The following is a 13235-nucleotide window of genomic DNA, read 5'->3' on the forward strand; positions in this document are numbered from 1 at the left end:
GTCTATTAATAACAGATCACTTGTGGATGTTATGCCTCTTATGTGAGACACATTTGGAGCTGATTTAGCTCAGCCCCCATTGACTGTTTTGAACAATCCCAGATCTATCCAAAACAGGGCAGCCACCTGTTACTTCAATTTTATGCTTACAGGTCTTGGCATTTGATGCTCGATTATGCCCGGTGGTGCCTATATATACGGGAATGTATGCCTATGGTTTGCCTATGGATTTGAGCTTGGATTGAGCATTGATTTGCTTAGTTTGCAGAGGTTATATGCTGTTGGAAACTTCAGGGCTGAAGCTATTTATGCTACAGTTGGGTTATGCCTATTGGTCAATCACGGGGTGCTCCTGGCTACTCGGTATGATGTCATGGTGTATTTGGACTATGCCACATATCTTGTTTATGCTCCAGAATGCTTTTGAGCTAAGATTAGAGCTCGATTTGGGTTTGACTGTCACTCCTTTGCAACTGGCATTTCATCTATGACATGGTTTATGCCTAGGCTACCCAATACGAGTTATGATGTCTTGGTGAATGCTTTATGCTTTGGTTGTGGATGGCAATTGTTTGAGCTCATCTTGACATTCATTCGAGTATTCCCTTGAGCAGTTAGACATTGACTTGGATTTTTACGATACGACTTGGCTTTTTCCATTACAACCTTGGATGCTATTGAGGCATTGTGTTGGTTACCTGTCTTTGGTACCTTGACTTGGTTTGCTTGAGTTGAGCTCGTTTATCTGCCTTTTGAGCCAGTGGGAGCATCTTCTATGCTTGACTGACATTGAGCAGGAGGTTTATGCTATTTGAGCATTTTGCAGATACTTCAAACTTTGGGATCTCTTACACTTACATGTTGCATGGTTCATGCACTGATATCTTGGAATTGCTTTTGACATGAGCTTGGGCTTGGCACTCTTGTGAGCATACACCTACTGGTGTTAGGTTTTGCCAGTGTTATATATACTTTGCCCTATTGTCCATGGGGTATGTCACTGATGGATGCTTTGGTGACATATTTGGGTGTTTGCTCAAGGTCTTGATGACTGTTTTGTGCTGATTTATGCCCATTTATGGCTGGTCATGTCTTGGCTGTCATTTATTGACTTGGTGCAGTGATTTGGTCAGCAATTTCCTCTCATAATACCCTACTGTCATTTATTATAGCAAGCATATAACTCCGGACTGACATGGATTTTTCATGCTGAAATATTATGAAATGATGTACTTTCACTAGTACTTGGTGGACAAAAGCTTTGGTTACACTTTTCTCGCCATTTTCTCTCGATTTTTGTGATATTTTGGTCATTTTCTACAGTAAACAGCAAGCAGTTTTGAACTGTCTACAGTCTTCCAGCTTGCATTATGGCGAGTTTGTCCATTGATCATGCTATTTTCAACATCACTAAGCTTGATGGTATGAATTACTCTTATTGGAAGAGCCATATTTTGCAGGCATTGGTGTAGAAATCACTGATCAAACCATTGAGGTTCAACAGGCAGTCGCCTGCAACTATGCTAGATGAGGAATGGCTTGAGCTTGATGAGTTATGCAAGTCCACTATTGTATTATCTCTCATAGAATAGGTTCATTACAATGTATTTGAGGAAGAACGGAGTGCATGGCAGTTGTGGGATAAAATCAAGAATCTCTATGACAAGAAAAGTCCTGTGAGTCAGACGTATTGGTTGAAGTAGCTTATGGATCTGTGCATGAAGGAGAATGTGACTATGTCTGAGCCAGTTCCATGCTATACTCAAGAACTTGACTTCGCAGGACATCACTTTTGCACAGGATGTCACTCCTCTTTTCTTGCTTGGGACTCTTAATGAGTCATGCTGGACTGCATTATGTGCCTCTACTGCTACCTTGAAATTATTTGATGTTGAGAGTGCTCTTTTGCAGGAAGAGGTTAACCGTAATAATTTGGATGCCTCTCGTGTGTCGCGTGCTATGACAATTAGAGGTAGGAATGATGGGTATGGAAAGCATGGCAATGGCAGTGGCCGTGGATGGGATTCTAAAAGATTTGGGTCCAAGTCTCATGGTCAGAAGTCACGTAGCAAATCCCGTGGGAGGAATGCAGATGTTACTTGTCACCATTGTGGGAAAAATGGCCATATTAGGCCACAATTCCATGAACTACGCAATGAAAGGCGCAAAGATAAGGGGAAAGACAAAGTGTAAGATAAGTCTTCTAATCGCAGCATAGTGCCATAGGCATACAAATTCATGTTGTCTCAGACCTGAAATCTATTCTGCAGAATATTCTGTCATTAGAATTTGGCAATTTTGACATCACCGTCGCGTTTGGAGTGTGCCAAAATCCCAACTTAGACTCTTATCTTGCCTGAATTGGGTTCTGAATGCCCGAGATATGACAAAAAGAGTGATTTTTGAGCCATTTTTGCAAACATGCACAAATAAAACGTGAGCATATTGTTGTACTTGAGGGGCCAAATCAGGGTGGGTAGGGGATACGCAAGAGCCCAATGAAGGCCTACAATAGGCCTACATAAGCCTAGGATAAGTCCAAGTAAGAGGTGAAGAGAACAAGCTTCAATGATGGAAGCTATGCCTGCCTCTTCATGAAACCTTGCTATTGTTAGATATGATCAATGCCCCACCCTCATTAGGTTCTACCAATGATCCATGGTGCTCAAAGTTGTAAGGCCCCCATTATGAGGAGAAGCCAAATGTGAGCCCAGACATTGGTTGAGTCCTGACTTGTATATCAGATGAGGTCTATGTGACCGGATGGCAAAAAGGTGATTGTTGTGGGTCTAATCTTTGGGTTAGACGGAGTGGTTAAGCTGGTAGCAACTCGAGGCACATTGCATTGAGTTGCCTGGCTGGGGGGTCCCAGGGGGGCCAGCGGCCCCCTTGGCGGGGGTCCGGGGGCAGCGCCCCCGGCCCGATGGTAAAGGGAATATTTCCTGGCCGACTAGTGGAGGCTCATATGGTAGGTCGGTCAGCAGGCCGACCTAACGACCTTCGCGGGCTATAAAAGCTAAACCCCTTCGCAGCCATCACTCACTCATCTTTCACCCCGTTAGAGTTGTTGTTCCAGCTAGCCTTAAACTCTTCACCTATCTTCTGTCTAGATCGCCATCTAAGCTTCACACAGTGGAAGTGCACGGGTGGACAGAGCCATCTTTGTATCAGTTGTTTGGAGTTAAAGAATTTACTGATTCTCCTCTTATCTGTTGTGTAATCTCTATCTCTTTCTCAGATTCTGTTCGCTACGCCGTGTAATATTTTACAGCTATTCATGTCAAAGAATGGCTGAGAACTAAGTGAGAAGGAAGCTCCCATACCTCATGTAGACACCGAGGAAGGCCGGGAAGCACTCGCAAAGGACCTGCTCTGATACTAGTTGAAAGGGATGCAGGAGACGCAAGAGAGAAGAGCACACACAATGTAGGTGTTGTCAACAATGTTATGACAACCTTATTGCACTTTCATATATATATGAATAAAGAATATGGGCGGTCACTGTACACGGGTAGGCCCAAGAGCCTTTTACCCCAACAAAGAGAATACCTCCTTCTTATCTTAAGGTCAAAGTTATAACTAAAATAGAGGATATTGTTGATGCCCTCATTGACGAGGGGGCGGACTTCAATATTCTAACCTATGAAGTATGAATTGGAATAGGCTAACCAAAGCTTATACCGACCAACATGATCCCCAATCCCTATGGGGGACAACTTATTATACTCCTTAGAAAGTGCAAAACCCTCACAACTATCAAAATTGAAAGCCTATCCATCTTATTCCATGTACTCCCAAACTGTGAGAATGTAGGAAAGGAAATACTTCTAGTAGGTAGAGCCTTCAAGGGAGCAACAAAATATAAGGTTGATCACATAATGCAACGAATACATCTAACACTCTCAAATGTGAGAAAAAATAACTTTTAGCAAGGATGATCTTACTAGTCCTCACGAAAAGGACAAGGAGCAAATCTTTGACTCAATTTAGATACTAGCTAGTGAGAGAAGTAGGAAAATTCTTAAGAAGTTGCTTCAAGCACACAAAGAAGAAAGAGAACCTGTTAGTACAACCATTCTTCAAGTGAGAAATTTCAGAAGTGATGCCAAGGATATAAGATGGACCTACAAAATTCATAGAAAATCGTGAAGAAGGCCCAAACCTCACAGGCAAAGGGACCAATGGAGAGCTAGTAAGCAATAGTGGGTTACATGATTTCTCTTGCTCGCTCAAGGGTACTATGTATGATATCATTGATTGTGGCTGCCCAAGCCCCATCTCCATCACACCACACATAGGTGCCCTCTCAACTGAAGAAAACAAATCTAAATGTAAAACCAAGCATGAGAATAAATAGGTGAGGAAGGCAATGCTAATCGAGATTCCTAAGGACAAGTCATCCACAAGTGGACAAGATAAAGCCCCAAAGATGGCAACAAAGTAAAAGCATCCATAATTAATATGCTTAAGGAATAAGAGACAATTGAAAGACTCGACTCTTCAAAAAAAAAGGCAATTGACTCTTCAAAGGCTAGCAATATCACTTAGCATCCCCCACCCCTAATCAGTAGTCCAAGCACTTGCCAAACCAAGTGAAGGCACATAATCTCCTAAGTCTATATCTTCATTATCCAAGAGAAAGAAAAACAAACACAAGAAATAACAATAGTAGTGAATAGCTCCAGAGAAGCCACAAAAATAGAATCCAAGGAAAAGAGCGAGAAGTTGATAGCCTTGAGACACAAGCAATCCATAGATATCTCCATTTCCACTTCTCCCAAAGTGCTAAGCTAATGATTTTGAAGGTTCTAAGGGTTTCAAGCAACATGTGCTTCCAACAGTTGCAAATAAAACTCAATCCACTGACGAAGACTGTGATGTCCAATCAAGTGTGAAAATAGAATAGTCACAACTATTAGTTGTGACTATTGACCACATATCACATCTGGCAAAGAACAAGACATGGTAGCCTCAGAATAAATAAAAGAGTCTTAAAAGCACAAGCAATTGTATGCTCCTCCAACCTTGCATGTATCACCTTAAATCTCCCACCAAAAAAAACCAAAGAAATGGTTAGAACCCTAGAAGAAATGGCAATAGAGCAAGCTCACTTAGAATATGAAAGTACCACTCAATATCTCACATAATTGGATGTTAGATTGAAGTTGCTCGCATGCATCTATGTCCATGCTGACATGGACACACCATCTAAAGAACATGAGGAATACCTAGGATATTTGTGTATTGGAGTGACACTCAATATCATGAAGTGTTGGCATATGTCTATGTAAGGATTAATGAGCTATATAGTAGTCTCAAAGAGACTTGACCTATGTATTGTGCTTGATTAGTATCTTATAAAATAAATTAAATATGTGTTAGGCCCTTAGTGATAGATCACTTGTTTAAGGGGATATTGCACTTGAGGGTGAAGGATTTTGTAGTGGTGGTAACACAAAAATGTTGTTGTGTGACATTCATTATTGTGGTAGCAAAGAGGTTTTGCCCTAAGAATTGTCAAAGTTTACATCACTTGTTTAAGGAGATATTATAGCTTAACGGTGAAGGATTTTATACTGGCTACACAAGATGCTATTGTGTGGCCCCAAAGTGATTGCCTAGTGGTGGGCCAACCTAAAGAATGTACATTGGGTGAAGATATTGAAAGAGGATCCATACATGTGATTGTTGAGAATAAAGGAGCAAGCTATTAATGTTCTATCACTCAAACTCTAGCAACTTATAAGGGTAAGTTATTCAAAATTTGGATTGAATGTGGAAGTACTCATTCTTTCTCACACCAAAGACATGTAGAAGATTAGGACCCAAGGAGACAAAGAAAAGATTGCAAATAGAATCAAAGGCAACAAAGAAAATGATAGTAGAATTGGCTAGTTGGAAGGAAATTACCGCTAATGAAATTGTAGGGAAAGCTCAAATTGAATCAAATAGCCAAGTAGGCAAATCCCAATTGCTACCATCGGTATTCTATGACACTATCTTGGGAATACACTGGCTTAAGAAGAATAAAGCCCAAATTCTTTGTGTTGAGGGGGAGGTGATCTTCTAGGACTTGTTTCATAACCTAGAGGTTGTGGGTTCAAACCTTGTAATGTGCATCATGGATAAGGGCACGTATGTTCACATGGAATGTCCGTGCAATCGAGAATCTTGTCTATAGGAGATGCTTATGTCGTATCATGGCTAATACTTGAAGGAAAGGTGTCCACCACTTCTGGATGTTCGCTTGTGTGAGTCTAATGAAAAAAAAAAGTTGTTGTGTGACATCCATTATTGTGGTAGAGGAGCAGGTTTTACCCTAAGAATTGCTGGTATCTTGTTCCACAAGTTGAATATTGATATTGATTTTAAATTATTAAGCCCCAAGACATCACTTGTTTAAGGGCATGGGATAATGTACCTTGGAGTGAAGAATACAAATCATTAAGCCCCTCCATCACATGTGTGTAAGGCCATGGGATGGTGCACCTGAGAGTGGAGAATTCTGTATTGGGTACACACAATGTTGCTGTTTGACCCATCCATTCTTGCATTAGCAGAGCAGGTTTTGCGGGTTTTCCCTTCTTGTAGTAGCAGAGCAGGATTTGTCCTGTAATTTCTTCCATTGCAATGTATAGCAGCAGCGACGACGATGGCTATGGCGATGACGAAGATGGCGAGTTGCAGAAGGGAGGCCCTTCCTCCTCGAAAAAAAACAGCAAAGCAGGCGCGCCTCCTAAGCATGGCGGCAGCGGCGGCCTCGTCCCTTCCAAGTCCACTGTATATGTCAGCAACCTCGACTTCTCCCTTACCAACAGCGACCTCCACCAGATCTTCAGCACCTTTGGCAAGATCGGCAAGGTCACCGTCATGAAGGACCGGCGCACCCGCCAGAGCAAGGGCGTTGCCTTCATCCTCTTCGCCTCACAGGAGGATGCGCTTGCTGCCGTCCGCACCATGAACGGCAAAATACTCAACAAGCGCACCCTCCGTGCCTCCATCGCTGTCGACAATGGCCGTGCCCGGGAGTTCATCAAGCGCCGGGTCTATAAGGACAAGAGCCGGTGTTATGAGTGTGGTGAGGCTGACCACCTGTCATATGAGTGCCCCAAGAACGTGCTTGGCAACAGGGAGCGCCCGATCCCAAAGAAAAGAGGGCGTGGAGGGCGTGGAGGAGGAGGATTGGGTGGCAGTGGCGGTCACAGGTTTGAAGAAGACGCAGACGGAGGCCAGTCAGAGGATGAACCTGTTTTTGAGGATGAAGGATGGGCGTCTGTGGTTGCGACACAGAGTCATCATAACAGTGGCGGTCCAGGTGAATCCAAAGAGAAGAAAGCAAAGAAGGTTGCAAAAAAGAGGAGTGGTTATTTCAGTGATGAAAGTGGTGATGAAGACTGAATGAAACTCATCATCTTGTGACCATGTAAGCCACTATGCATTTGTATATTAGTTTTGGAGACACTTTGTTTTTGCAGGAATACAGATTTGCTTGTTGCAATCTCTTAAGCTGTGCTAGGGTTATGGCACATGCATGTCAGACGATATACCATTCTGTTACAATGTGCTTTTCATGGACACACGTTTTATTGTAGTCCATCGGTTGCCACAGGCCAAGCAGTTGCACAGAGTTTCAGTCAATTACAGCAGATACAGAGGGCTCAGGGTGAATTCCATTTATAGCAGTCAGAGATGATGAGAATTAAAAGCCCTTCTTATTTCTTCCAAGTTTACTTTGGACCGCACCTCTAAGAAATCATGCTTAGATCTCAACACAACCAGGGCTCAAAGTCACATAGTATTTTTTGAGAAACTGGTATGTAAGGAGGGAAGGATGACAAATGGCTGAAGATGTTGCATTATTATAACTTGATTCTGTGTATATGATATTTGCCTGAGAGTAGCTTTCCATGAGGTAAGTTCGTCAGGCATCGTGGACAAATCCTCCACTGGATTGAAATCTTTTTGAAGGTCTTGGGAAAAATAAAAATATTTGGTACATTGGAAATTGACCATTCTGGACCCGCTCCTGTGCCATGATTGTTGCATGCTGTGCAGTAATAACAAAGTCTCATATGGTTTGTTACCCTCATAGATCTACTCAGTCTTGTGAATTTCAGTTTGATGAGCAGGTCTGGAGAACATGATCAGTAGCTGCTCAAAGCCATACTGCAGATTGCAGCCCATGTGAAGCTGCTTTAGTGGCTCTAGCATGAATGCTTCCTAACTGTAACCATTTAGATAAAGACACAAGATAGTTCCTCATTCATGGGGGGAGATTTGGGTTGGCAATTCATGAATACTTTATACACTCCTTTGTTGCTGCGAGGTACCTATTATTTCATTATTTGATTTGGGTTACTGCTCATAGCTATGTCTTTGCTATAGTTGCGAGCTAGGCCCTCATTATCTTCTTCCTCTTTTGTATGAGATGCACCCTTTTTATCACATTCTCCAACCCTAAATGGGTGACTATTTTATCAGCCAACTTGTTCCTCGTGGCCAGGCTCAACAGTGTCTGCCTTGAAGATATGGTCATGTGACAATGCTATGGGCTCAATAGCGTCTCTTTGCATAACGCCTTATTATGTTTAATACATGCATTTACATCGGTGTTTGAGTCTTTTAGCTGTTAGGGCTTTATTGTCCATTTAATGCAACAGTCGGAGCAGTCGCACGTGTAATGTTATCAATCCAAAGACAAATTTCACATATCAATTGAAGCACATGGAAGTGGCTTAGAATGAGTTCCATTGAGGTGGGCAGATATTGACAATGGAAGTGGCTTAGAATGAGTTCCATTGAGGTGGGCAGATATTGGCAATGGACTGAGCAGTTACAAACATAATCTTGCTAATGGAATGCAAAATATCAGTTAAATGCAGCATATGCACAAGGTCCACGTGAGTTTCGTTGTAGCAGCTAGAGATCACTAAAAGTGAATCCTTTTCTCATTCTTCAAATTCACTTCTGATCTTGTTTTTGGGTTGCACTTAGATCTCAACACAACCAAGGCTTTCTCTGCAAGTCAAAAGGGATGTAGGGAATCAACTTAAACTTGGAGCTGTAGGTTGACACATAACTTTTGTGCATTATTTACCTTGTAAGGGCTATTGTATGCATGGTGTTGGCCTTGAGAACGTGTGGGTTTGTGTGTAGGTGCCGTGGGCCTAATTAACGGCTATTCTTCACATAATATCTTGTTATGTACAACGTAGGCATTGATGTCAGTGTAGTAGTATTTTAACTGTTGGACATATCTATTTTGTTACCTATTGAGTGCCACACTCTGAGCAGTTGCACATGTAATCTCATTAACTCAATTTCTGCATATGCCCATGGGTTAGAGCAAGTTCCATTGCAGCAGTTAGAAGTTGGCTACAATCTGAGCAGTTGCACAAAGATTAATTTCAGTCATATACATAATATATGCACAGGGCGTCAGGTTGAGTTCTGTCGTAGCACCCAGAGACACCAAAACACCTTTCTTCTATTTAAAGTTTTACTTCTGATCTCATTTTTGGGAACTTGCACTTAGATCTCAGTGCAACCAGGGTTCCACTTTGCAAGTCGCTTTGTATTTGTGAGAAACAAGTGTAGAAGAGACGAATATACTAAGAGTTAGAGCAATAATTGACAGTTGGTCATGAACTGTATTAAGATTTAGAGCAATAACTGACAGTCAGTCATTAGAACTTCTTACCATTTTGATGTAAATCTCGATATCATGTTATTCCTTAATATTGTGGTGTATTGATAGCAGGAGCAGATTTCCACGAGCTGTCATTGTGGCTGGCACACAAAACACACCTCCCCCCGAAAAAGAGGATAAGGCTTATGTGGGCTGATCGTTTGCATGGGAAATTGGCACCTTATCGCTTGTAGCCGTTTTGAGATTTGGAGGGCTGCTTAGTAACATGGGGATGTGTTTTGGGAATGGGAACAGAAATGAGGACAGGGACAGGAATTGCTATTCCCTGTTACCATGAGAGGGGCCTATAACATGGGGATGGGATTGGGATGGTATGGGATTAGGATGGGAAAAGCTAGAAAATTTCCATTCCATGTTACTATTGTTGGTGGGAGGTATTTGCATATGCCAACTGCGCTCGGCATCTCTGCCATCCTCTTTGTGGTATGGTGCCTCACTCCTGGTTGGTTGCTTCTGAGCCTTGCTGTTGTTTGTGAAAGGCCTGAGTCATGGCTTAATTCTCTGTGCATGTGCTGTGGTCATGTTTTCTCTGTGGATATTCTTTGCAATGTACATATAATTTCTGATGCGTTTTGTGATTTGGTAGGGGCCAAGCCAGCAATGCAGAAATGATTGCGAGAGGCTTTTTGGCGAATTGGGATGGATATTCCTTACACAGTAATGGATGCCTGTCGGAGATGAAGGCATACCAATTGATTGCATCAGCATGTTGTGGCTCTATTTGTGTTGTACTGAGGTCTGGTGGAAATTTGGGGTTGCATCTATAGAGCACTTTGAATGGGCTTACTTTTGGGGACTCTTGGACTGATGTCTTGTATGCCCGTTTTATAAATTGTAGCATCTCGTTTCATGTTTGGTGCAAAGGATCTATATACATTGGTAATGTTTGTTAGTATTGCCCTTCAGGGCATATGGTTATACAATGGTGCAATGACAAGGTGATGCAAGTCCCTAAAAAATTACCCAATGTTAACTTCAAGTAAGTAGTCCACTCAGCTTTGAAATGTGTGGATATCTTGTTTTTTGAGAAAAGGAGAGTTTATTTTTAAAAATTAAATAGAAAGGGGTCTCTCTTTGTCTTTGTGTGTGTGTGTGTGTGTGTGAGTGAAAAAATCAACAATGCTTTTTACGTACGATAGTGTATTCTTATTTTATTGTTTTGTTGAGTCTTTGTTAATTCATCTCAAGAACATGAAATTTTGATGCTTTGCTTAGCATTTGATTTAGTTGTCAATTAAATGTCTAATGTGAGGTGCATGTATTGTATAAGATTGCTAATTCATAATGATGGGCCAAGGACCTCGTGATATTAGTGAATAGTAAAAGCAAAAGTAGTTACAAGTTATGTTATAGTCACATACTAGGTGGTGCTTGTGGCTATAGATTTTAGCTATTAATAATAGTGGTAATATTAGAAACTAGATATTATTTAATTAATTAATGCAAGTTCAAGAGTTAATAAATACTTCAAAATCCTTGCATGATTTAATTCTTGGATAGTACAATTAATTTTGAGTAAAATATAATAGTTAAATTGGTTTTTAAAATATTAATTTTAAACATTAATTTAATTGGGTTGATAATTGGTGAAAAATGCATTTAGAAGGTTATCACTTAGCAAAACTTGACCATGGAAGTGAGGGAAAGACTATTAGAGGTTTTTAGAGTCTTATTCTAATGTCGTGGAGATTAAAAGAGGAGAGTTATTGTTGCAAATTTTCAACCATTAAAGGTTGTCCAAGAGTTGTCCCTAGGTGAGTATGAGGCCATTAGAGGTAGGTGGTAGACCTTGTAGGTTGTTTATAGGTAGGTGATAACAAGTTTGAGGTGGTTGTATGTGGGGCTGTTGTTGATAATAGGCTGCAATCAATTTATTATTTACAACATGGTAGTATTAAATTTTAGTTAATTTCGGTGAAGAAACTTTCAAATTTCTCTCTTTAGCTTTCTTTCTATTATCTTAGGCAATTCACAACCTCTCTTAAGAGACTTAGCCAAATTTAATTTTAGGAGGATATAGTTGAAGATTTTTTGTTGGTAAACTCTAATTTACGATATAAATTAGGATTTATCAACCACCTTGGGAAGAGTGCTTAGCAATGGGACCTAGTATTTGAAATACAATAATTGAACTTTGGGGATTCATAGAATTTCAAGTAGCCAACTAGGCAATCTTAAGTTTGATGTAGACTTGTTATCCAAGTCACAAAATTGAAGGCTAATTATTGAGCAAATGAAGGGGCAAGTTGGTTTGAAGGCTTGTTGGTTATGGACAATAAGATATATTGAAGATTGAAGATCAGGTTGGATCTCAGTGTATTTCAACCATTAACAATGTAAGTTAAAGAAATATTAAAAGAGAAGTTTTGGGGCCAATCGAGTGTCAATTGTCTAAGATTACACAATAACCTTTGTATTTTAGTTTATAGTTGTTTTTCTTCGCCTTGAGAAGTGGCACTAGTTGATTTACCCACGATTTGGCACTTCCTCTTGATAATATTTATGATTTCATCGTGGAATTCTCTCTTCGCAATCCTAAGAATTTTACCCAAAGTAAATTTTACTTTATTGTTAAGAATCCTCTCTTCCAAGATGTTCTTTGGATTTACAGCTGTCTCAATGTTAGATAGTAGTTTACAAGTTAGATGCATGGCTTTAGCTTTGTTTTGGTCTTGCTTCTTTTCTTTTGATACATTTTCCACGGATGCATTAGGTGAAGAACTACATGAGGCATATGCTATTCAAAATCAAGCTTTATGGTTCCTTTGCTGTCCTGTTTGCTATCCATTCATTACAATCCTCCCATTTTGTTATTTTTCCACAATAATTCAGTGTTTTGGCTTTTAGCAATGTATGCATACATGGAAAAGAAATCTATAGGAACCTTCTAAGCAGTCATTTTTTGAATGCAATTTCATGCTTTGTTCAACTCATACATGATAATCTTTATTTTTTTAGTAGTCTGTATTCCATAAGACCAAAGCTCATTATTCTTATCAATCATGCCTTCTCTTTTTGTATCCCTTTTTATGAAAATTTTGAGCTGCAAACCTTAAGTAGCAGCTTCAAGTATAGCAAAAGCATACCTGATAGAGATATCTTCCATGAGCTTTACCATGTCGCCTTTTCCAAAGTTGGTACCAAACGACAATCCCATCATACAAGTGAAACTTACCATCTTTAAAGAAAGCAAGATCTTTGCTTAGAGAATCCTTATATTATCACAATCTTTTTGTGCATGCTTTGTACTATCACATCAAATATATCCATATGCAAACCCTTTATGGATTGGATATTTAGATCTAGAAGGTCTTGCATAATGGCTTTCCACTCTAACTTAACAAATTTCGGTCGCAAATCCCTCTTTTTTATCAAAAATTTCTCCATCATATCATCTTTGTTTGAAGCTAGAGCATTAGTTACAATTGACTATTTACTTTCTTGCTCTATCTTTGGGAAACTGGAGCAATTCATGGAATAGCTAGTTGATCTCTACATCTCTCTCTTTTTACAAGCTTGAAACTAC

General features: G+C 40.3%; 1 protein-coding gene across 6 annotated transcripts; it reads left to right on the forward strand.

Moving 5' to 3' along the window:
* The first annotated feature begins 6423 nt into the window (after positions 1-6423).
* On the forward strand, positions 6424-10741 carry U11/U12-31K (RNA recognition motif and CCHC-type zinc finger domains containing protein). 6 transcript variants are annotated; one of them, XR_015694703.1, is made up of 4 exons: positions 6424-7423; positions 7610-8326; positions 9761-10132; positions 10296-10741. XR_015694703.1 is itself a non-coding variant. In XM_087699168.1 (2 exons), the coding sequence occupies exon 1, from the start codon at positions 6631-6633 to the stop codon at positions 7396-7398; it is 768 nt and encodes a 255-aa protein (XP_087555294.1). In that variant the 5' UTR covers positions 6424-6630; the 3' UTR covers positions 7399-7423; positions 10296-10735. The 6 variants fall into 6 exon arrangements, 1 of the variants encoding a protein (XP_087555294.1); XR_015694705.1 differs by having other exon boundaries at positions 8118-8326; positions 10296-10740; XR_015694701.1 differs by having other exon boundaries at positions 6424-8326; positions 10296-10739.
* Positions 10742-13235: the final 2494 nt, after the last annotated feature.

Source organism: Lygodium microphyllum, chromosome 18 (genome assembly GCF_053477565.2).
Source record: "Lygodium microphyllum isolate KBCC chromosome 18, Lygodium_microphyllum_v1.1.10, whole genome shotgun sequence".
NCBI classification, from domain to species: domain Eukaryota; kingdom Viridiplantae; phylum Streptophyta; class Polypodiopsida; order Schizaeales; family Lygodiaceae; genus Lygodium; species Lygodium microphyllum.